The sequence below is a fragment of the Podarcis pityusensis genome, assembly GCF_964106645.2.
Source record: "Podarcis pityusensis genome assembly, chromosome: 1".
In the NCBI taxonomy this organism is placed as follows: Eukaryota; Metazoa; Chordata; class Lepidosauria; order Squamata; family Lacertidae; genus Podarcis; species Podarcis pityusensis.
This window is the reverse complement of record NC_138028.1, coordinates 6,174,998-6,200,198: the sequence shown is the minus strand read 5'-3', so window position 1 is coordinate 6,200,198 and position 25,201 is coordinate 6,174,998. Positions and strand designations below refer to the sequence as shown.

General features: G+C 49.1%; 1 protein-coding gene across 1 annotated transcript in view; it reads right to left on the bottom strand.

The window, feature by feature from the left end:
- The window catches only part of SLC35F4 (solute carrier family 35 member F4), a 145,448-nt gene extending 136,374 nt beyond the window's left edge, over positions 1-9,074 (bottom strand). Inside the window, exon 1 of the mRNA XM_080993450.1 lies at positions 8,930-9,074. Within this exon, the coding sequence (XP_080849576.1) occupies positions 8,930-9,032 (103 nt within the window). The 5' untranslated portion in view covers positions 9,033-9,074. The remainder of the gene's footprint in view (positions 1-8,929) is intronic.
- Between the last annotated feature and the right edge of the window lie 16,127 nt (positions 9,075-25,201).

The following is a 25,201-nucleotide window of genomic DNA, read 5'->3' as shown; positions in this document are numbered from 1 at the left end:
TTTGGACTTGCTGTGGACTGACCACGCAAGTGCCTTCTGCTATCCGGACAGCAGAATAAACTCTTTCTCTGAATCAACCTCGTTGTCATTTGACTTCCTTCCTCCCTCCCGGGAGCAACGCAGACCCAATCAGTAAAGTCTAAGAAGGCTACACCATCATCCTTCACTATTGGACATGCTGGCTGGAGCTGATGGGCGTTGGAGTCCAAAAACACCTGCAAGGCCAGTGACTTTCCAACCCTCCTCTAGACAAGGTACAGTAAAGGGTCTTTTGCCTTAACACCCTACAAGAGTCTGGCTGGCCATGGCTGGCAACCAAGTCCTAGACTCAATAGGCCTCTGAGCATGCGCAGTGTGTTTTTCTTCTACACCCCTGAGCCGCTGCATTGTCACACTATCGTTAGACCTGCCCTGGCGATTAACTGATTTGACTGATTGCTTATATTTCTATGCTGTGATTCAAATGATTCCCAAAGTGGCCGACAAACAATAAATAATAGCAACTTGGTGGCACAATAACAGAACATCAGAGATACAGCATAAATCACAGTGAAGAATCAACAGGCCGTCAGTGAAACAATTAGAGAACACAGTTTGCAAAGAGACAACTACAAAATAGGTGAAACGTCACAATTGGAGCAAGAGTCGTTTTATATGATTAACGAATCAATGGAACACCTGAAATCTATAAAACAAAATAAACAACGTTAACAAAACAGCAGCCAAAAATGAATGAAGCTGTGTTAAGTTCATACACTGTCCACACACACACACAAACACACACCCCATGACTCTGCCAGAGATGCAGTGCTTACTGAGCCATATTGAAGGAATGGGTTTCTCAAACCCAAAAGTGACTGTGCAGGCAGTTTGAAACAGGCACCAAAATCCCTATTTTTCCTTAGCTAAAATCCATTAACTTGAGCTCTGAGTCAATGTATAAACAAAAACCCGGCTATATAAACAAGTGCTCAGAGCCCTCTCCTTTATCAGTTCGTGACAGCAAGGATGACCTTGGCTGTTCCAGTAGAACAGGGATGACATGTCTAGGTCTTATCTTACGTCCTGACGCACAGACCTAGTCTGGGAACAGCGCCAGAGTGTGTTCTTGGAGTTGGTGACCTCTTGCTCCAAGATAAGAGTAGGAACAGGAATACCCTTTTATGGTCAGAAGTACAGGAAGGAATACCCTTTTATGGTTAAGAATACCGGAGCAAGAACATATGTGATGTCAACCTGCGTGTATAGGCTGATGTGGCTGGATTCCTGGGGAAGGAGGGAGAGGGTGCCTGGAGGATATATATACTGCATGAAACTTCTCATTTCTTTGGGCTTGCTGTGGACTGACCACGCAGGTGCCTTTCTGCTGTTCTGGAGAGCAGAAATAAAGAACTCTTTCTCTGAACCAACCCTCGGTGTCATTTGACTTCCTTCCTCCTGTCCAGGAGCAACGCAGACCCAATCGGTGAACTCCAATAAGGCTACAAGATGGATACCCTGCCCGCCCCATAGAGAGAAGAGATTCAGGGGAGAGATCCCATGGCTGCCCCTCAAGGCTCCTGGTTAAGGGAATGAGCTGTCAGCTTTGCATGCAGCGGGTCCTGGGTTCAAATGTCAGCAGTTAGGGCTGGAAACGCTCCCCATCTGAAACCCTGGAGAGCTTCTGCCAGTCAGAGCAGACAATACTGAAGTAGATGGACCAAGGGTCTGCGTAAGGGGCTTTCCTGTGATGTCACAGTGCAAGCAGGCTGACATCTGGCAGTGAGAATCAGGAGGAGAAACAGGATCCGTCCCAAGTTGCTATACATTCGAGGGCACATCTAGCTTAAGCCTGCGATGCCTCTGCCCTCAGCCTGTTACCAGCTGGAGGCTGCCCTTTCCTCACAGACAGTTGGGTTACCACATTCCTTAGCAAGGGGTAGAAGCATCCCAGTCGCTCATCTGCCGGCCATTTATAAGGCCAACCATTAAGGGCCATCGGCCTATTATTTGGTTCCCATGGCAACCCATCACCTCTAATTTACCAAGCAAGGGAATATGCCAAGCCAGATCCATTGAGGAAGATTCTCTTTCTCTTTTCCAGAATCTTTCTCTTTCTCTCTTCCAGAATCCAGAGAGCCACCAACTTGGAACGGGACACCAGGAGGACATTTAGTCCAACCCCCACAAATACGCGCAACCTTTTGACATTATAACACAGTGATGAATAAAGGGTAGTTAAGAACATATGAAGAGACTGCTGGCCACATCCACGCGATACAATTGCAAGACGTTTTAAGCTTCCCCCCAAGGAATCCTGGGAATTGTAGTTCACCACGCCCGGCAGAGGTACAATTGGCAGCATCCAATTGAACTAAGGTTCCCAGGATGATTCAGGGGAAGCCATGGGCTGTAAAGGTGATACGAGACCTGTTCAGGAGCCATATCCAACTCCCACCCATATATATTTGGGGGGGGGGGCTCTGCTCTGCTCAAAGGTGCCAGGTCTCAAATGCTGTAATCATGTAGGGGGCCCCAGATGGATAACACTCACACCCACACCTTGCTCAGAGCTTGCGAGAGCCAGTGTGGTGTAGTGGTTAAGAGCGGTGGACTCGTAATCTGGTGAACTGGGTTCGCTTCCCCGCTCCACATGCAGCTGCTGGGTGACCTTGGGCCAGTCACACTTCTCTGAAGTCTCTTAGCCTCACCCACCTCACAGAGTGTTTGTTGTGGGAGAGGAAGGGAAAGGAGAATGTTAGCCGCTTTGAGACTCCTTAAAGGGAGTGAAAGGCGGGATATCAAATCCCAACTCTTCTTCTTCTTCTTCTTGCAATAATGAGAAGTCACTTCCCCAAGACTTCCCCCAGACCCCATGCAAAATAATAATAATAATAATAATAATATTTATACCCCGCCCTTCCCGGTTCAGAAAACCAGGTTCAGGGCAGCTAACAACAAATTTAAAACACTTAATTAATGCTACCAAAAAACCCCAGCATAAAATACGGTATAAAACATGAATAACAATAAAATCAAAAATCAATTTAGGGGGGAAATCCATCCAATAAACATTAGATGATCACCAGGGCTAGCTGGCTAAATTAGTCCTATTTGAGCCAGAGTGGAGACCAGGGGAGAATTAGCTGTGGAATTCCAGAGCGGGTAATCTTCATAAAAGGGGAGGGGGAGGGAAGGAAGGGGAATAAAAGATCAGGCTAAGTTCAAATTGAAAGCCAGGCGGAATAGTTCTGTCTAACAGGCCCTGCGGAAAGAAGTTAAATCCTGCAGGGCCCTGGTCTCCTGGGACAGAGCATTCCACCAGGTTGGAGCCATCACTGAGAAGGCCCTGGGCCTGGTGGAGGATAATCTGACTTCCTTAGGGCCCGGGACCTCTAAACTATGATTATTCATGGACCTTAAGGTCCTCTGCGGGGCAGACCAGGAGAGGCGGTCCCGTAAATACGAGGGCCCTAAGCCAAAAGAAGACAACACAGATAACTCCAAGGTAATGCAGGGCCCTGCTACCTTGAAGCAGCTGCAGGATCAGGCCGGTGGCCCACCGAGTCCAGGATCCTCTTCTCACAGTGGATAACCAGATGCAGGATCCAAGCCCAAGAGCAACTCTCTCCTCCTGTGGTTTCCAGCAACTGGTGCCCAAAAGCATCGCTGTCTCCAACTGAGGAGGGAGAGATGAGTCGCCAGGACTCAAAGCCATCTGCAGACCTCTTGGCCACCAGAGACGAATGGCAGATTTAAGTTGGCGGATTATGCCGAAATGGCAAAAATTACTGGAAGAATCAGAAATCAGGGAAACCAACATTTTAATATCTTTAAAAGGAAAGACATCGCCTTGCCAACAAAGGTCCGTATAGTTAAAGCTATGGTTTTCCCAGTAGTGATGTATGGAAGTGAGAGCTGGACCATAAAGAAGGCTGATCGCCGAAGAATTGATGCTTTTGAATTATGGTGTTGGAGGAGACTCTTGAGAGTCCCACGGACTGCAAGAAGATCAAACCAATCCATTCTTAAGGAAATCAGCCCTGAGTGCTCACTGGAAGGACAGATCCTGAAGCTGAGGCTCCAAGACTTTGGCCACCTCATGAGAAGAGAAGACTCCCCGGAAAAGACCCTGATGTTGGGAAAGATGGAGGGCACAAGGAGAAGGGGACGACAGAAGACTAGATGGTTGGACAGTGTTCTCAAAGTTACAAGCATGAGTTTGACCAAACTGCGGGAGGCAGTGGAAGACAGGAGTGCCTGGCGTGCTCTGGTCCACGGGGTTATGAAGAGTCGGACACGACTAAACGACTAAACAACAACAACATTTTAATAAAGAACGGGGGGAGTTTATAATTGACCTTTAAAACCATTGGAAACTGTTAAAGTTGTTAGTAGGATAGGAGTAACACTTGCAGTTCAATGTTGAATTTTGGATATAACGGAGAGGGAAACGATTTGGATTGTTATAAAAGATGCAGGAGGAAATGATTAACAACAGGACCCACAAAGGGGAGGAGGGAAGCCCTGGAGATTCTATGTAATCTTGTCTTTAGGTTGTATGTTGGATATGTGATTGTAAAGCTGTAATTTGAAAAATCAAATAAATATTATTATTATTATTTTAAAAAACCCACAAAGCTCTGAGCAAGGTCCCTGCCTCATACAAGTCACTCCATCCAACTCAGTCTTGTGCACTCTGACAGAGTTCTCCGGGGGTTTCAAGGAAGGAGTCTCTGCAGATGCCAGGAATCGAACCCGGCACCTTCTGCGGGGCAAAACAGAGGCTCTACCAATGAGCTACCATTTCTGACCCAGTGGGTGCCCCACTGGAAGAGACAGGACACCCTGCAGGCCTCTGCAATAATGCTCCCCGCCTCCCGGCCACTGACCTATGGGAATGGGACTGTAGTGGCAGAGTGCTTTGCATGCAGAAGGTTCCAGGGTCAAGCCCTGCAAAGATCTGGTTTCATAGCTAATTGTAGAGTTGGAGGGGGCCGCGAGGGTCATCTAGCCCAACCCCCTTGCAATGAAGTAAACCTTCGCCCCAACCCGGGGCTCAAGCCCACGACCCTGGAATTAACAGTCTGATGCTCTACCGACTGAGCTAAAGAGAGAGTCAGAATGCAGAGTCCTTGGCTAAGATGGGCAAATAGTTTGACCTGAATTGAGGCAGCTGGCTATACCATCAGAGTCTGCATGGTTCCAGGCAAGAAATCTCTCCCGGGTCCACCTGGAGGTGCCGAGGTCTGAACTTGGGGCCTTCTGCATGCAAGGCAGCTGCCCTAACACAGAACTATGGCATTTACTTTAAAAACAGCAGCAAGTTTCCAGTCCTCATTGTTCATTCAAACAAGAACCAAGGAACCTGCCTTAACCACCTTCCGCACCGTTGCAAAGGCTCCCAGGGGCTCCCAGTCCTTTGCTAACCTGGCGGTTGTGCCTCGCTGCCTTTTGGGGTGCCCCATACCAAATCAGATGGTGACAGCAGTCACGAAATTAAAAGACGCCTGCTTCTTGGGAGAAAAGCAATGACAAACCTAGACAGCATCTTAAAAAGCAGAGACATCACCTTGCCAACAAAGGTCCGTATAGTTAAAGCTATGGTTTTCCCAGTACTGATGTGTGGAAGTGAGAGCTGGACCATAAAGAAGGCTGATCACCGAAGAATTGATGCTTTTGAATTCTGGTGCTGGAGGAGACTCTTGAGAGTCCCATGGAGTGCAAGAAGATCCAGCCTCTCCATTCTGAAGGAAATCAGCCCTGAGTGCTCACTGGAAGGACAGATCCTGAAGCTGAGGCGCCAATACTTTGGCCACCTCATGAGAAGAGAAGACTCCCCGGAAAAGACCTTGATGTTGGGAAAGATGGAGGGCCCAAGGAGAAGGGGACGACAGAGGACGAGATGGTGGGAAAGTGTTCTCGAAGCCACCAGCATGAGTTTGACCAAACTGCGGGAGGCAGTGGAAGACAGGAGTGCCTAGCGTGCTGTGGTCCATGGGGTCACGAAGAGTCGGACATGACTAAACAACTAAACAACAACAACAACAATACCCAATCAGGAAGAAGGAGCATGTTTTGCATCACTTCCTAGCTGCAACGACATCATCGGCAGCAAGAGCTTGGCCGAGGAAATCCAGTCCCCCAGACTGGATTATTTAACCGTTCCTCTTCTGTGCTTCTTGGGACACGGGTGGCGCTGTGGGTTAAACCACAGAGCCTAGGACTTGCCGATCAGCCAATCAGAAGGTCACCGGTTTGAATCCCCGCGACGGGGTGAACTCCCATTGCTTGGTCCCTGCTTCTGCCAACCTAGCAGTTCGAAAGCACGTCAAAGTGCAAGTAGAACAATAGGTACTACTCTGGCGCGAAGGTAAACGGCGTTTCCATGCGCTGCTCTGGTTCGCCAGAAGCGGCTTAGTCATGCTGGCCACATGACCCGGAAGCTGTACGCCGGCTCCCTCGGCTAATAAAGCGAGATGAGCGCCGCAACCCGAGTCAGCCACGACTGGACCTAATGGTCAGGGGTCCCTTTACCTTCTGCGCTCCTTAGGAACAGAGGCCACTGGCTTATACTTCCTGAGTCAGACCACTGGTCCATCTAGCTCCATATTGTCTACACTGGCTGGCAGCAGCTCTCTGCCATTTCAGGCAGGCATCTCCTTCAGGCCTACAAGGAGACACTGGGGATTGAACCTGTGATTGTAGATGCTCTACCACTGAATGCTTGAGATTCATGTACTGCAAGAGGTTGAACTAGATGACCCTCAGGGTCCCTAATCATAGAATCTATGATTCTATGATTGCACAATTAAGGACTCCAGTTGTGAAAAATTCCTTTTTTAAAAATGAATCACTGCCCAAGTAGTGTTTTGGGAAGCCTGGTCCAAATCTAGTAGTTCCTCGGGTTATATACGCTTCAGGTTACATACTCTTCAGGTTACATACGCTTCAGGTTACAGACTCTGCTAACCCAGAAATAGTACCTCAGGTTAAGAACTTTGCTTCAGGAAGAGAACAGAAATCGTGCTCCAGCGGTGCAGCGGCAGCAGGAGGCCCCATTAGCTAAAGTGGTGTTTCATGTTAAGAACAGTTTCAGGTTAAGTACAGACCTCTGGAATGAATTAAGTACTTAACCCAAGGTACCACTGTAATGGAAACATCCAATATCTTACGATGCTATTCCCAGGACACCACAAACCGTAGCAGTCTTTCTGCTCACTTTCACCACTGCCATGGTTGCACGTGTGATTTAAGAACTTCAGGTTGCACAGCCACCCTTAAAATGCCTTTTAAACCCCCATAATGTGCCATTTCATGCTTTCTGCCAGAATTGCAAAAAAGAAGAAGCAGCGAAAAGCCAAAGAACTACATCCGAATTTCCACTACAGTGAATTAAGACAGAGAAGCCAAGACAAAGTAGACAAATGAACGTTCATCTTATCGTTCCAATGGCGAAGCACTGGCATGTGGTTTTCTTAGCAGAGAGACAAAATCCTTTCCATTCTGCACAAAACAAGCCGCACTCCTCACTGCAGGTAGATGAAAGGTTATAAAAGTTGCCCGTAAAAACTTGAATATTGGCCTCCTCTCAGGATCATGTTGAGCTCTAATAAATGCCAGTGGTCCCTTTCTGGACTGCTAATCAAAGCGGTGACAGATCTCCAGTAGATTCAGATGATAAAAGATAATGCTGTTAATGTTTATTTGTAGGTGGCAAATTATTATTGCTGTTATTCCACCAAACAATAATAATAATCACGGGGCCTGTTATTAATACACCAGCTTAGGCACTTTTGGCTTTCTACTAAAGAGGTTTATACATGTTTAAAATAAATAAAAATCTTGAAACTTTTCCAGGAAAGTTGCACCGCTCCAGAATGTGGAATCGCGGAGTGTTTTTTCCAAATAGCTTGGCCGTAATCCAAGACCGTCTTCACAATGCAATTCTGCACATATCTGCTTGGCTGCAATGGGGCTTACTCCCAGGTAAGCAGACAAAAGACTGCAGGCTTAAATATGCTAAAATCAGTGCAAAGAACGGGGCTTTCAGAACACTTTCTACCTCTGAATTTCACCATCCCGAACACCAGCCATGGCTGGGGCCAAAACCTTTTCAAAATCCCTGTAGGCTGATAACCTGTCAGCGGATCATGTGGCAGTGAGTCCCACAAGCTCATTATGTGCAAAGAAGTGCCCCCCCCCCGTTTGTCCACCCAAGGCATCACTTCAAGCACCTCTGTCGTGTCCGCCACCTCTCAGGAGTCCCTCCACAGCCGCAATCTGTGCCTCCTGCTTCACACGTGCAGCAGGGTCGACCTCCCCGCACGATTACTGCAGCCCCATCCCGCGGGCAGCCCGTTCCCACGTGCCCCTCGACACTTGATGCGGCAAGTCCTCAAGAGCTGCTAGCCAGCAGCAGCAGCAAACCTCTCTTTCACACGTGCACACACACACACACACACACACACACACTGCAGGCTCCTTCGTGCTTTTACGCACACATACACGCCAAATACAACCTTTAAAAAAAAAACCTGTGCACAATTTTGCAACAACCACGCTCCATAGCGCATCACAAAGCAGCTTAAAATGCAAAAGGGGTCTGGAGAGGGCACCCCCCCAGCAAGGAAGACACAGACCAGCCGCCCCCCCCCCGTTTCCCCTCTCCACCGCCCCCTCCATCGCACTTTCTCTTCCACCCCTCCCACTTTCCAGCTGCAAAAGGAGTGGGGGGAGCGTGTAAACGTAAGAGATGGAGGAATCCTGGCTTGTTCTCTCCCCCCCCCCGCACCCCCCCTACCAAGGAGTCACTTACTTCTCTGCAGTTTCCTCCCCCCCCCCCCCGAGAAACAGACCCGTCAAAAAAAAATAATTCGAAATACCCCCCCCCCTTCCAAGATCCTTTGCCCCCCCCCCCCCATCCCCGGATCGCGGCGCTCGCGCTCACTTTTCTGGCTGGAATAGCCCGGGTAGTATCCATAGTAGCCGGTGATGCGCAGGATCCGGTCCTCGATGGTGGCCACCCCGTTGGGCGCCGCCTTGACGTCCATGCAGAGCGGCTGCGGGGGCAGCTCGGCCGGGGACAGCGGCGGCGGAGCCAGCCCGGGACGGCGCAGGGGGGAGCCGGGGGGGCGGCGGAGGCGGACACGAGCCGGGGGCGCCGCGATCCGTCTGCGCTCGGGGATGCCTGCGCTGTTGCTGCTGCTGCTATCGCTGCTACTCCACCGTGCAAAGAGCGGCTCCTCCGCATGATCGCAGAGGCTGCAGCCTCTCTCTCTTCTCCCCCCCCCTTCCACTTCTCCCTCCCCTCCCTCCCTCCCTCTCGCCAGCTGAGCCAACCTCCTCCTCCTCCTCCGTCCAAATGCGCCCCCCCCCAATACGCACCCACGCCGGCCACCTAGAAGTTTTTGCGCACTTTCCCCCAGGGCTATCCAGTCCCCCTTCCTTTTCCTGCTCCTTTTTTGGGGTGGGGGGCAGCCACAACGCAGCTGCAAAGCACCGGCAGCGAGCAAAAGTTTGGTAGGATGGGGGGGGGAGAGGGATGGGGGGCGGAATGGACCAGGCGTGTTGTGGGTCGTGTTTTGTCTCCTCATTGAAGACCCGTTAAAAGCATCAGGAGAGCCAAGTTTATGGTAAGGGGGGCGGGAAGAGAAACGTGGGTTCTAGAGGTGGGGATTGGGGGGCCAAATGGACCGGGCGGCTGTGTCGTCTTTTGTGGGGGGGGGGGCGGGGACGGGACGTTGGTATCCTGCCTCCTCACTGAAGCCCAGAGCATGAGAGGAGCAAAAGTTTGGAAAGACAGGAGAGGATAGACGTGAGCTCAAGAGGTTGCGGGGTGGATTTTAACGATAATCCAGTCCAAACTCCTGCAATGCAGAGAATATGCAGCTGTCCCATACGGGGAACAAACCTGCGGCCTTTGACATTATCAGTACCAAAGGAGCCAACTACTAGGGGGTATGGGGCTCTGGCCCCCACAATAAAATATTTGGGGGAGCCACAAAGTTGATGGGCGCTCCCACTCAAATGGTGTGTGTGTGTGTGCACTGCATCATGTGATCAGTTGTGTGGGGCGGGGCTTACCTAAAGGTAAAGGTACCCCTGACCGTTAGGTCCAGTCGCTGACGACTCTGGGGTTGCGGTGCTCATCTCTCTCTGTAAGCGAAGGCAGCCGGCATACAGCTTCCGGGTCATGTGGCCAGCATGACTAAGCCGCTTCTGGCGAACCTGAGCAGCGCACGGAAACTCCGTTTACCTTCCCGCTGGAGCGGTACCTATTATCTACTTGCACTTTGTGCTTTTGAACTGCTAGGTGGGCAGGAGCAGGGACCGAGCAACGGGAGCTCACCCCGTCACAGGGATTCGAACTGCTGTACTTCCGATCAGCAAGAAGCACACTGAACACTCTGAAGTGTTATAGATAAAGGTAAAGGGACCCCTGACCATTAGGTCCAGTCACGGATGACTCTGAGGTTGCAGCGCTCACCTCGCTTTATTGGCCGAGGGAGCCGGCGTACAGCTTCCGGGTCATGTGGCCAGCATGACTAAGCCACTTCTGGAGAACCAGAGCAGTGCACGGAAACGCCGTTTACTTTCCCACCTGAGCGGTACCTATTTATCTGCTTGCACTGGTGTGCTTTTGAACTGCTAGGTGGGCAGGAGCTGGGACCGAACAAGGGGAGCTCACCCTGTCGCGGGAATTCGAGCCACCGACCTTCTGATCAGCAAGCCCTAGGCTCAGTGGTTTAGACCACAGCGCCATCCGCATCATGTGATCAATTGTGTGGGGCGGGGCTTACCTAGGCCCCCACTATATTTCGTTCAAGTTGGCATCCCTGATCAGCCCCACTGACTCTAAACAGCTGTCAGCCCAAGCATTCACAGTCCCAGTGGGCCAGTCAGGTACAACCGTGAGTATAATTACTCCATTGGAAAGCGGGTCACTGTTGCCAAATGGTCATTAAAACCCTCTATTATAACCCATCTCAGCTTTGAGCAGGTGCGGTAAAAATAGCAACACTAGGCATTATATTCCTGCAATGCACTGCCTACTTTTATGATTTATTTTAAGGAGACTTCCTTCTGGTCTTTGCTTCTTGCAGGATCACATTTTTTAAACAAATATATACACATTATGTGAAACTGCGGACACCATGGCTTAGAATTCCTTGTATTATTATTAATTTTCACAAAAACATTGCATAAAAAAAAGCATGAAATAAAACATTTAAAACAACTATATACACAATCAGTATTGAATCCACAGTATGGGATTATTTGAATCCCGTGAGTTCCCTCCATCCTTTCCCTTCCCCTGGTTACTTTATATTATTTTCATTCATGCACTTCAATAAAGTCTTTATCTCTGATCACTTCCAATTTTTGTACGCTGTATATAATATTACAAGTGTTTTTTTAAAAAATCCTGCTAATGTATTAATTTGTGTGCATTGCTTTTGTAAATATGCAATAAACATTTTGTATGGCTTAGAATTTGACCAGGCACTCAAGGTTTCATTGGTAGAAAATATGAACAGGTAGCTCAGGGGTCGGCAGCCTAAGGCCCATGGGCCACAAGCAGCCCATGGGGGTCATTTAACCGGCCCATGGACCCTTGCCACCCATTCAGTCGGCTCCCGTGTGCCGCGCTAAACCGGTGTGGAGCGGAGAGGGGATTGCCTTCCATGATGCTGGCCGGCTTCCCATTGGCTGCAGGAAGCTCCTGCAGCCAATGGGAAGCTGAGCACGCCTCCTCCACGCCAGAAGGAGCGCCAGAAATAGCTTTTGCGCATGCTTGGCTCACACACACACTGGCCAACTGCGGCGTCTGCAGGACCGTGAACTGGCCCAAGCCACAACAACTTTGCCGCCCCTGAGGTAGATACTCTGTACTGTATCTGAATGTCTGAATGTAGCTACCCTCTAAATGTTCACATATCTACCAGTGTCAAAGCAATGGTTCTTCAACATCAACTTCATTGGACTGGTCATGTTGTGCAGATGCCTGATGATCATCTTCCAAAGCAACTACTCTATTCCAAACTTAAAAATGGATAGTGTAATGCTGGTGGTCAACAAAAGAGGTTTAAAGACTCTCTCAAGGCCAAACTAAAAAAATGTAGTATAAACACTGACAACTGGGAAACACTGGCCTGCGAGCGCTCCAGTTGGAGAGCAGCCTTTACCAAAGGTGTCATGGGCTTTAAAGACACTCAAACTCAGGACGCAAGGGAGAAACCTCTAACTATGGTTCTTCATGGACCTTAAGGTCCTCTGCAGGGCAGACCAGGAGAGGCAGTCCCGTAAATACGAGGGCCGTAAGCCACAAAGGACTTCTATGATCTGAACTGCATTGCTTTACTGTAGCTTGCTCTTACAACAGTTCACTCATCCCAGTATGCAAGAAAGAGGAACACACACAGCAGAAATGGACTAAGGCAGAGGTTTTTAAACTGTGGTTGCCAACCTGGTGCCCAGAAATCTCCACACAGTTACAACTGGACCCACGCCAGTAGCAAAACAAGCCTGACACCTGGGGAATTTTGAACGTGGCTCTGATAGAACATTGTCATCCTGGCTGGTAGAGCTTGATAGCCTTTCTCCCCTCCACAAATTTGTCCAATCATGAAAGGCATCCAAGTTGATGGCCGTTACTGTGGCAGTGAGTTCCATAGTTTTAACTATGTGCTGTGTGAAGAAGTTCTTTCTTTAATCTCCTTTGAATCTTCTAATATTGCAAGAGAGGGAGAACAACTTTTCTCTATTCACTTCCTCTGTGCCAGGCATAATTTCATAAATTTCATGTCTCTTCCTCCTCTCACTTTCTCTAAGCGACAAAAGTCCCAAACACTGCAACCTTCCTTCACCGGAGAGTTGTTCCGTCTCCTTGATCATTTTGGTTGTCCTTTTCTAACTCTGCAATATCCTTTTTGAGGTGAGGCGACCAGAACGGCACACGGTGTTCCATCTGCGGTCAGGTAATGGATTGGTACAATGGCATTGTGATGTTGACAGTTCTATTTTCAATTCCTTCCCCAATTGTCTGTGCTTTCTTTGTGGGGCTGGCGGATGGAGAGTCAGCGCACAAGATTCCACCCCATAGCTGGACTGGTGAGGAAAATGCCCTATGCTAAGGAACTCCACTTGAACTCATAGGCACTCGGCCCCCTGGAGCACCAACATTTTTGTAAGCCGGGGGGGGCGGACTCTCCAGTCCTCTTTCTCTGGCTCTTCTGACTATCCCCAGGACACACACCCTGCCTAGCCACACCCGCTTTCCCCAGGCCACGCCTCTCACTGCCTCTGCCGCCCATCCTTGAGTGTTCTTACCTGACAGGAGTGTAAGGTAAAGGTAAAGGGACCTCTGACCATTAGGTCCAGTCGTGACCGACTCTGGGGTTGTGGCGCTCATCCCGCTTTATTGGCCGAGGGAGCCGGCGTACAGCTTCCGGGTCATCTGGCCAGCATGACTAAGCCGCTTCTGGCGAACCAGAGCAGCGCACAGAAACGCTGTTTACCTTCCCGACGGAGCGGTACCTATTTATCTACTTGCACTTCGTGCTTTTGAACTGCTAGGTTGGCAGGAGCAGGGACCGAGCAACGGGAGCTCACCCCGTTGCGGGGATTCAAACCGCCCACCTTCTGATCAGCAAGTCCTAGGCTCTCTGGTTTAACCCACAGCGCCACCAGGCACATTGGAGTTAACTCTTTGTCAGCGAGAACAGGATCGGCACAGACTTGGCGGAGTGTCAGGCCGAATGAGCACAGCAGCTCACCCCGGTAGGTCTTGCCCCATGAATCACTTGCCAAGGCTAAAGGTCCGTTCCTCCCCAGAGCTGTCCATGTCTCCTCCTTTCCTGGGTTTCTTCCAAGCAATCAGAGACTGTGCCTGCATGAAGCCAACCTCTCCTCTGCCCTTTTCACACCTCTTCTGGTTCTGGGAGACATGCGGGAAGGGAGGCTGTAGTAGGGTTACCAGACATCCCTGGTTCCCGGGGACAGTCCCCAGATTTGCAGATCTGTCCCCGGACAAATTCCGTCCCTGGAATGTCCCCAGATTTGCGAATCGGTCTCTGGGAAATGTGGCAGCGGCAGCCTCAGCAGTCTGGAGCCAGCCTGTTAGTGCAGTTGGCTCTGGCTGGCTTCAGGTGCTGCTCGCTGCCGTGGCGCCCGCCATTCTTCCTGCGCCACGGCAGCAGGCAGCGAGCAGCTCCTGAAGCCAGCCAGAGCCAACTGCACTACCAGGCTGGCCCCTTCTGGGCAACGGCTGGCCGCCCGTGGCTCCCCTGATCTGTCAAAATAAAGAGGGAAGGGGGAAGGAGATCGGGGAAGGCTCAGGAGTCATGAGCGCACAGCGCCGTTGCCCAGTTTTTTAAAAAAACTCTGTGCATTTATGTTTCGCAGGGAAGGGGGGAGGATGTTAGGATATTTCTGTTCCACTTTAAATGGTCAGGCATGATTGCTGTGTATCACATGCCTGGGAACTTCAGTTTTGTATATAGTTTTTGTTCCGGCTGTTTTTCCTGGTCACGGAGGCAAGCAGTCATGTTTTTCCTTTGTTCTGATCTACGTTGAATAAAGCTGTAAATATGCTCTCCTGTCTGAATCTTCCATTGTGGAGACTGCTGAAAAGGGTGTGCACGAGTCTTGAAATGTCCCTGACTGACTGACTGATTGACTGACACTGTTCCACGGGAGACCGGTGATCGTCTGGAGATGATTGGCGCCTGCCTGATGGCTCCGTCTCCCTGGCAGTATCCCAACAGAATGAAGAGTGTTGCACCTTTGTACAAAATGCATGTGTGCTTTTGCCCAGGGTCTTTTGCCTCACCATCCCCACTACTGACTCCCTGTTGCTACTCAGCTTCAAAAAAAAAGTGTCCCTGATTCACTGAAAAAAATCTGGTAACCATAACTTGTAGCAGTAGGAGAGGGAGGCCCTCTGGCTTCCTCCCCAGCCTGTCTCATCTCTGCCTTTTGGCCACCTTCCTCTCCTGCTTCAGCTTCTACCTCTGATTCTGCACTGCTCTCTGCCACAGACTCCTCCAGCTCACTAAAGCCTGTTAGCTCTCCAGCTACTGACACCTCCTCCCCATCTTCTCCCTCTTCTCCCTCTGACCTCTCTTCGTTGTCCCACCACCACCGCCTGGGCTCTGAGCCTTCTTCCCCTGGGGGTTCCCCAGCTGGTTCCTCCCCACCATTCCTCTGCGTCCAACCAATCCACGATAATACCTAACTGGAATGTGCCCTTGAACCAGAGGTGCCAGCTTGCTAGGGCGATTGAGGGGGGGCATGTGGCGCATGTGATGTCGGGACATCTGGAGGGGCCAAACGCGGCGGCCGTGCAGTGTCAATGGCTGACATCTCCTCCCCTTGGTGCCACCACTGGCAGGAGGCTGCTTCAAACCTCTGCTGTAGCAGCAGCAGGAGGAAAAGGAGTCTCAGTGCTTTTTGGACTTTTGGGGGGTCCCAGCACCAGCCCCCAAAATATAAGGGGGACCAAAAGGGCTCAGCCCTATGGAGCTGGCGCCCATGCCTTGAACTCTGGTATTGCTAACAACAACAACAACAACAATAATAATAATAATAATAATAATAATAATAATAAATTCTTTTATACCCCGCCCATCTGGTTGGGTTTCCCCAGCCACTCTTGTTTGGCTGGATGGAAAATATAGACAACTGTGTTTGGCTGGATGGAAGATATAGGCACCTGTCAAATACCTGAGAAAAATCTAGCGGTAAAGAGAGATGCCAAGTCCTTCAGGGCAATGCATAGTCCATCCAATAATATCTCAGTACTGTCACTTGAGTAAAAATTGCCAAGGGCGTTTGGACAAGCCTCTCTTTGTTCAGAGGTTATCTTCCAAGAGTTACAACATTATATCTTGTGGGCAAAATGAACGGGGTATTTGTAGTGGGAAGAAGTGAAGGATGGGCGCTCAGGCTGCCAGGTGACAAATTTGGCATCCCCGGAATTTTCAGGGGGGCAGCCAGGGCGAGGGATGAACCTCTTTTGTAGCCCATTTAAAGGTAAAGGTAAAGGGACCCCTGACCATTAGGTCCAGTTGTGGCCGACTCTGGGGTTGGGGCGCTCATCTCACTTTATTGGCCGAGGGAGCCGGCATACAGCTTCTGGGTCATGTGGCCAGCATGACTAAGCCGCTTCTGGCGAACCAGAGCAGCGCACGGAAACGCCGTTTACCTTCCCGCCGGAGTGGTACCTATTTATCTACTTGCACTTTGAGGTGCTTTCGAACTGCTAGGTTGGCAGGAGCTGGGACTGAAGAATGGGAGCTCACCCCATCGCGGGGATTCGAACTGCCGACCTTCTGATCAGCAAGTCCTAGGCTCTGTGGTTTAGCCCACAGCGCCACCCGTGGGGATAGCCAAACTGGGAAAGCCCAAGTCCACATGGCTTCTCCTCAATCTGCACCTTTAACAAACTACAGATCCCATAATTCTTTGGAAAGGAAAGCATGTGCCGTGTGTGTGTGTGTGTGTGTGTGTGTGTGTGTGTGTGTATGGCATGCAGGGGGGCACCACTCCTTCCCCCCATAATGCCCCTCTGAGCAATACTAGGCCATTCCGTAGACTCACACAGAGAGTCATTGGCACCATCGTTTTGCGGAGGGAGCTGCTGCACTCAGGGTACTGTTTGTGACCTTCCGCTGTAGGTAAAGGTAAAGGACCCCTGGACAGCTAAATCCAGTCGAATTTGGCCATGGGGTGCAGCACTCCTCTCCATTTTCAGGCCGAGGGATCTGGCGTTTGTCCGCAGACAGCTTTCCGGGTCATGTGGCCAGCATGACTAAACCACGTCTGGCACAACAGGACACCGTGACGGAAACCAAAGTGCACGGAAACACCGTTTACCTTCCCACTGGAGCGGTACCTATTTATCTACTTGCACTGGTGTGCTTTCAAACTGCTAGGTTGGCAGGAGCTGGGACAGAGAAACCGGAGCTCACCCCGTCGCAGGGATTTGAACCGCCAACCTTCTGATCGGCAAGCCCAAGAGGCTCAGTGGTTTAGACCACAGCGCCACCCACCTCCTTCCGGTGTAGGAATGAGATGCTGGACCAATAGGCCATACAGACTGGCAGTGGATCTCCTGGCTTTTAGACAGGGCACATTCCTGGTTTCAAATTGGGTTGGGGAGCACGTGTAGGGATTCCTGCATAGCAGGGGGCTGGACTAGATGATGATAATTTATTATTTATACCCCATCCATCTGGCTGGGTTTCCCCAGCCACTCTGGGCGGCTTCCAACCAAATATTAAAAACAATACAGCATCAGACATAAAAAAACTTCCCTAAACAGCGCCGCCTTCAGTTGTCTTTTAAAAGTAAAATAGTTGTTTATTGCCTTGACATCTGCTGGGAGGGCGTTCCACAGGGCGGGCGCCACTACCGAGAAGACCCTCTGCCTGGTTCCCCATAACCTCACTTTTTGCAGGGAGGGAACCGCCAGAAGGCCCTCAGCACTGGACCTCAGTTTTGAATATAATTTTTATTAGGTTTTTTTTAACATATCATTTTCAACAGTAATTAAACATACTTTTACATCTTATTCAAATTTTTGACTTCCATCAATCCTGTCTGTTAACTCTGATAACTCATAACCAATATCTCTATCTTTTTCTACTTTGTAACACTTCATATATTTCTCCTTACAAAACTTCTTGTAGTCCTATTAGTGTAATTTGTTAATTACAGTTGCTCTTCAAATAATTCATATACTTCTTCCAATCTTCTGTAAATCTCTGGTCCCGCAGGTTTCGAATGCTTCCTGTCATTTTGTCCAATTCTGTATAGTCCATTCATTTCGTCTGCCACTCTTCTTTCGTCGGAATTTCTTCTTGTTTCCATTTCTGGGCTAACAATACTCTTGCCACAGTTGTTGCATATAAAAACAATTTAACATCTTGCCTATGTCCTGACCTATAATACCAAGTAAAAATGCTTCTGGTTTTTTTAAAAATGTATATTTCAACATCTTTTTCATCTCATTATATATCATTTCCCAGAAGTTCTTTACTTTTCTACATTCCCACCACATATGATAAAATGTTCCTTCTTTTTCTTTACATTTCCAACATTTATTATTTGTCTTATACATTTTAGCTAATTTCACTGGTGTAATATACCATCTATACATCATTTTCATCATATTCTCTTTCAAAGCATAACAACCCTCAGGATCATTTTCAACTCTCTGATTCCATGAAATGTCCATCCATCCATCCACACAGCCTTTACTGAGGTGGGGGGCAGATTTTAAGCTTTGTGACCCCAGCTTTTTGGCCCATGAAATTGATAGAAACCGGCTTCCCAATACTTCTGCATTTTCTTATTCTGGGTGCAAGGCAGATTTTTTATTTTATTTTATAGGTAAAGAATTCCTGGACGGTCCGACAATCAGATCCTCCGTCTCAGCAGAAGGAAAGAAAAGCAATTATGATCAAAATGCTACTTAGCGGCCGAAGGTGCAATCATTACGTCCCCACTGACTGTTGCCGGCTTAGCATCTCAAAACAGCATCAAAGGACTGTGCAGGCATTAGCTGGCTAATGAAACGCCAAAACTCCTTTTCCCTGAGCTGGGCTTTGAACGAGCTGGTCATTGGCCCGGGAGCCTCCCAGGGATTCTGCTGACCTCTCGGTTTTATGCTGAGATAGGTGAGAGGGTTTGATTGATTTCTCGCACTGCCCCGTTTGGGACAAGTTAGCATCCCTAAAAACAATCAGCCGCAGCATCCATCAGGCCCCATCCCAGATTGATTTTAGGCAGGCAGTAAAGATGTCTCTTTTCCATGTGGCTTTTAATGGCTTTTAATATGCAGCCGAAAGTTTTAATTCTGCTTCACTTTAAGGCTCCGGTTGGTTGCGGTTTGTACGGAAGGTAAGGCTTAGAGCAGGGGTCAGCAAACTTTTTCAGCAGGGGGCCGGTCCACTGTCCCTCAGACCTTGTGGGGGGGCGGACTATATTCTGAAGGGGGGGAAATAAATGAATTCCTATGCCCCACAAATAACCCAGAGGTGCATTTAAAATAAAAGGACACATTCTACTCATGTAAAAACACACTGATTCCTGGACTATCCGCAGGCCAGATTGAGAAGGCGATTGGGCCAGATCCGGCCCCCAGGCCTTAGTTTGCCTACCCATGGCTTAGAGATACCCCCTGTATGAAACCCGGGAGCACTGCTGCCAGTCTGTGTAGACAATAGAATCGTAGAATTGTAAAGTTGGACGGGACCCCGAGGGTCATCTAGTCCAACCCCCTGCAATGCAGGAATCTCAGCTGAAGCATCCATGGCAGATGGCCATTCAACCTCTGCTTGAAAACCCCCAAGGAAGGAGAGTCCACCACCTTCTGAGGGAGACCGTTCCTTTGTCAAACAGCTCTTACTGTCAGAAAGTTTTTCCTGGTGTTTAGCTGGAATCTCCGTTCTTGTAACTTGAAGCCACGGGTTCGAGTCCTACCCTTTGGAGCACAAAGGGGAAGGGAAGGAGACGCACCTGAAGGTTATAACAATACAGGATGAGGAACAAGCTGCAAAGTTCCAAATCATTTCCAAGCCCTCCTGTTCGGGGAATCTCTTCTTTTCCTTCCATAGACATGCTGGGCATATATAAATATTGGCGGTCATAATAAAGTAGAAGAAACTCATCCTGCAGAATTGCTCCTGTGGCTCTTGTCCAAGCCACAAGGAAGCGCAGCCAGGACATGGCAGTCCATTTAGAGGCGACATTCGGAGACTCCTTAAGAATGTCAACAGCCTCTTGGCTGTTGCCATTCTGTCTGCTTTTGGTGGACGTCAACCTAGTCTTCCTTTTAGGATTGTTATCTGTTTGTATTAAAACACTGTGTAAGGATTTGGTTTAACAAAACCATTTTTCCTGTACATCAGGAGTCACAAAACCCTGGGTCTCCAGGTGGTGGTGTTAATTCCAGTTACGACCTGGTGGAATGCTCTGTCCCATGAGACCACGGCCATGGAGGATTTAACTTCCTTCCGCAGGGCCTGTAAGACAGAGCTAACAACACAGCTCCCATTCTAGGGCCATAGCTCAGTGGCAGAGCACCTGCCTTGCATGTAGAAGGTCCCGGGTTCGAATCCTGGCATGTCTGTAGGGGAATAGGAGGGTTCCTTGCCTGAACCTTTGTAGAGCTACTGCCCGTCAGTGGGGACAATGCTATAGGAGACGGAAGACCTTCGTGAACCAATGGGGCTGTGAACTTTCTCTTGTCTCTGAAAGAACCGAATTGAGGAACATATTCGGGGCTGCTCCCCTCGAAGAAGCTCTGCGTAAGCAGATTGAGGGACTCGTGCAAATGGAACCAATCCAAGTGACTGACATCTCCACTAAGCAGGAGAGTCAGAAATGTTAGTAGAAGCAGTTTTCATGCCGCGGGTGGGCAAAGGGCCAAGCGCAGGGAAGGGAGGGACTCTTCTGCTACCTTCTGATGCAAAGGGGAGCAGAAATATCCGCAGTAGCATGGCCAGCGAATTCTGCCTGCAGCAAGCAACCCAGGTGAATGATATCATTGCCTTTTAACAGGACGCAGTGGCCGAATAATATGCGCGGGGTGCAATTGATAACCAAGCGAAATGCTACAAGGACCTCAACGTGGTTATCGCATTTCCAGAAACACGAGCATTTCCCCATGAGCTAATGAATGCAACCTCATTCTGTGAACAAATCATTGCCTGCTCTCTTTCTTTTTTAATGCACGTCGTAAGGTTTGGCAAGGCAGGGAAAGGGCTGCGGCCCAGCGGCTCAACATCTGCTTCGTGTGGGGAAGGTTGACCATTCCTTCACGTTGGAGAAGAAGAAGAAGAAGAAGAAGAAGAAGAAGAAGAAGAAGAGGAGTTTGGATTTGATATCCCGCCTTTCACTCCCTTTAAGGAATCTCAAAGCGGCTAACAATCTCCTTTCCCTTCCTCCCCCACAACAAACACTCTGTGAGGTGAGTGGGGCTGAGAGACTTCAGAGAAGTGTGGCAAGCCCAAGGTCACCCAGCAGCTGCATGTGGAGGAGCGGAGACGTGAACCCGGTTCACCAAATTACAAGTCCACTGCTCTTAACCACTACACCACACTGGCTCTCCAAGAGCGAAGGCTCCAAGGTCTTCTGGAGCTCACAGCAACCTGATTCAGTGCTCACTGCCTTGGTGTCACCCTCAAACATGGCCACCTAACTGCCCACTGTTGACTCCAGGTCATTTGTTGTTGTTTAGTCATTTAGTCATGTCCGACTCTTCGTGACCCCATGGACCAGACCACGCCAGGCACTCCTGTCTTCCACTGCCTCCCGCAGTTTGGTCAAACTCATGCTGGTAGCTTCAAGAACACTGCCCCACCATCTCGTCCTCTGTCGTACCCTTCTCCTTGTGCCATCAATCTTTCCCAACATCAGGGTCTTTTAGGAACAAGGAACCCTAGAATTTCAGAGGGTCATCTAGTCCAATGTCCAGCAATGCAGGAATCTCAGCTAAAGCATCCATGACAGGTGGCCATCCAACTTCTGGAGGTGAAAGTCCATGTCTTTCTTTCTCCATTGCAAAAACTGCCCATTTACACTGGTCCTGTGCTTCAATGAGAGCCTTTGCTCTTGGAACATCCAGGCCCAAATATGTGGCCTTATAGGACTCCTCCAGTTTGGAGGACACCCCCTAACTCATCCTTTACTGGCTTTCTCCTGTAAGAGCCAGATACAGAACAGGGCAATTGTCCTTTAAAAGAGCAAGCAGCTCCTCAGAGGGGCCAGCTAGCCCTCCTAAGGCCTGAGAAAACTTGCCTGGCCACACCTGGTACATATCTCCACATGTGGTGGGAATGCACAAAAACCCAGCCTTTCTGGAATTCGATATTCCAAGAATTAATAAAATAACAGAACAACATATCAAACCAGAATTCGCTATACTAAATATATTTCACAACAAGAAGCAGGATTTACATAATAAAGAATTAATAAACCATTTATTGCAAGTGTTGAGATGCAACATAACCAGACAGTAGAAAGACCTTTCCAGCCTAATGGTAGACAACTGGTACGAAGGAGTTTGGGAGACAGCCTTCCTTGAGAGATTAACAAATAAACTATGCTTCCCTTTGTTTTTGTTTTTGTTTAAATCAGTTCACGAACCAAAAACTTACACACTGACCATCCATAAGGAGCTATATGTCATGGACATTACAGTGGTACCTCAGGTTAAGTACTTAATTGGTTCCGGAAGTCTGTACTTAACCTGAAGCATTCTTAACCTGAAGCGGACTTTCCCATTGAAAGTAATGGAAAGTGGATTGATCCGTTCCAGACGATGAAAAAACACCCCTAAAACAGCAATTTAACACGAATTTTACTGTTTCACGGGACCATTGATCCATAAAATGAAGGCAATAATCAAAGTACTATACTATAAAATAAATAAGACAGTATTTTAGATGAAAAAAATTAAAATTTATTTCCAATCTCACTGTTTGGAGGGGACTCAGGGTCCTCTTCCACAATCACAATTGGCTTGGCTCCCTGCATTCGTGGAGGCCTCAGAGCGCTCCTGCAACTGGAGCCCAGTCGCAGAGCCTCTTCAGGCACCTTGGATGCCAGGGCTTGGCTCCCGGCATTTGTGGAGCCCTGCAGGCACCGCAGATGTTGGGGCTAGGCTCCCGACATTCACGGAGCCGCTCTAGGCACTGCGGATGTCGGAACTTGGTTCCTGGCATTCGCGGAGGCCTCCGAGAGCTGCGTAGGCCCCGTCAATGTCCAGGTTTGCCTCCAGGCAGTGGCGAGGCCTCCGAGAGCTTGGACAACTTACTTCCGGGTTACAATCGTTCGTAACCCAAAAAAACGTAAATTGAAGCGTTCGTAACCCGAGGTACCACTGTACTGCAAATGTATTGTGCTATTTTTTTTGATAGACAAATGACATGGGAAGACCTGGTCCATTTGTTTGTATCATCTGCTACTCCTATGATCCTTGTTTATAAAACCCAATAATAAGTTATTCCAAAAAAGGAGAAGATTTGCCTTGCTGGATTTAAGTACTTGAGAGGCACACCAGCTCCTATCCAGTCTACTCTGTGCATGTGTAGACAGAGCCTATTGGATCCAGCAGCCTACAAAATCTGGATAGTCCCCCAAAAATGCATGGATCCAGAGGGGTTTGGTAGCAGGCCTCCTTGCTGCCGTTCTGAGAAATGAGACAGCTTTTAATAAACTTTTCTCACTAGCTTTGCTCGTAAGGAATGATTTGCACGCAGTTGTCCTTGCAAGCCCTGCGTGTGTTTTGCAAAGACCATTAATCGAGGGCTGCTGGTAACTCTTCCAGCAAAAGGAGCGCCACAGACATTTGTTGTGGTTGAATCCTCTCTGCTGTGCCTGTAACATTTTATACCCTGTCTGGCCTGGATCTGTGCTTTCGTGAAACAGATTGCTTTGCGCATGTGGATGACAAGGAGGAGAGCCAAGATGCCTGAACACCAGCTGCAGCAATGGCCGCTATGACATTTCTCAGCAACCGATAAAACATCTCCCCATCAGCCTGCTGGGATATAGCTCCTTATCCCAGGTCGTACCAGTTTAGCTTTCTCTTCCATGGGCTGGTAACCTCCAGGCTGGATTACTGCAATGTGATCTATGTGGGGCTGCCCTTGAAGTAGGCCTGGCAGCTGTAACCAGCTCGACTCCTCACCAGGACAGACTGTCACCTCCATGTTACGCCACTGCTGAAAGAATTGCACCGGCTCCAGATTAGCTACCAAGCTAAGCTTAAGATGCTGGCTCTAGCATACACCTCTGGATCACTTATATACTCAATCAATCACTGCCCTTTGCAGGTGAGGGCCTCCAGCAGATACCCTCTGCTGGGCCTTTGGTGTGGTGGCACCTACCCCTGCCTTGGAGCTATCTCTGGTTACACATCAAGCAGGCACCGTCTCATTGCCATTGGGCATCTGATTAACCACGATGAAAACCAGATGCTGAACTAGAGAGGCCCCTGGCCTGATCACACAGGGCTCTTCTTATGAGCTGTTCTGTTATTTTATTAATTCTTGGAATATCGAATTCTAGAAAGGCTGGGTTTTTGTGCATTCCCACCACATGTGGAGATATGTACCAGGTGTGGCCAGGCAAGTTTTCTCAGGCCTTAGGAGGGCTAGCTGGCCCCTCTGAGGAGCTGCTTGCTCTTTTAAAGGACAATTGCCCTGTTCTGTATCTGGCTCTTACAGGAGAAAGCCAGTAAAGGATGAGTTAGAGGGTGTCCTCCAAACTGGAGGAGTCCTATAAGGCCACATATTTGGGCCTGGATGTTCCAAGAGCAAAGGCTCTCATTGAAGCACAGGACCAATGTAAACGGGCAGGTTTTGCAATGGAGAAAGAAAGACGTGGACTTTCACCTCCAGAGGTTGGATGGCCACCTGTCATGGATGCTTTAGCTGAGGGCAGTCCAGCATTCTGAGGCCTTGGGCAACCAGGTGAAATTTTCAGGTATGAGAGATCCTAGGGTCTCCCAAGGACATGTGTGTTTGTTGTAAATTTAATGGGAATATGCCAGCCTTCTCTGACGCTTTTGCCAGAGTGCAACCTTTTCGGGTAAGGTCCAGATCAGGGATTCTGCTGAACAGCTCTAACGATGTGTGCAATGGAAACCAAGAGAACGTGAGCTGCTCCCCTGGGTGGTGGGACCCATAGGATACCTGTTCATTTATTTAGAGCCTGTTTACCTTGCTCTTTAATCAAGAAGGAGCAACTTACAAGCACAGCAGTCAGACAGTCCCTGCACTCAGGCTTAATAGTCTGAACAGACTGCACCGCTAGCCACGTTGGTGCTGTGCTCTGCCTCCACAATTAGAAGCACCAATGCTTCTGAACACCAGTTGCTGGAAACCAGAGAAGGGGAGAGTTGCTCTTGTATTCGAATCCTGCTTTCGGGTTTCCCACAGCCATCTGGTTGGCCAATTTGAGAACAGGGTGCTGGACTTGACGGTCCTGATCCAGCAGGGTTCTAAGGTTCTTTTCTTAGAGACAAAGCAGATACCTTAATTCTGAATTGCTGTCGTTGCAAAACTGCCATCCATGCAATTGTGCAAACTTGCAATGAGTGAAGCAGTAGCAGCCAGCTTAACAGAGCAAGATCTGTTGGTTCCCTTGTCTGCTCTGTATCTCAGCAGAAAAACTGGGATCCTGCTCCTCCTGGTGGCGAAACGTTCAC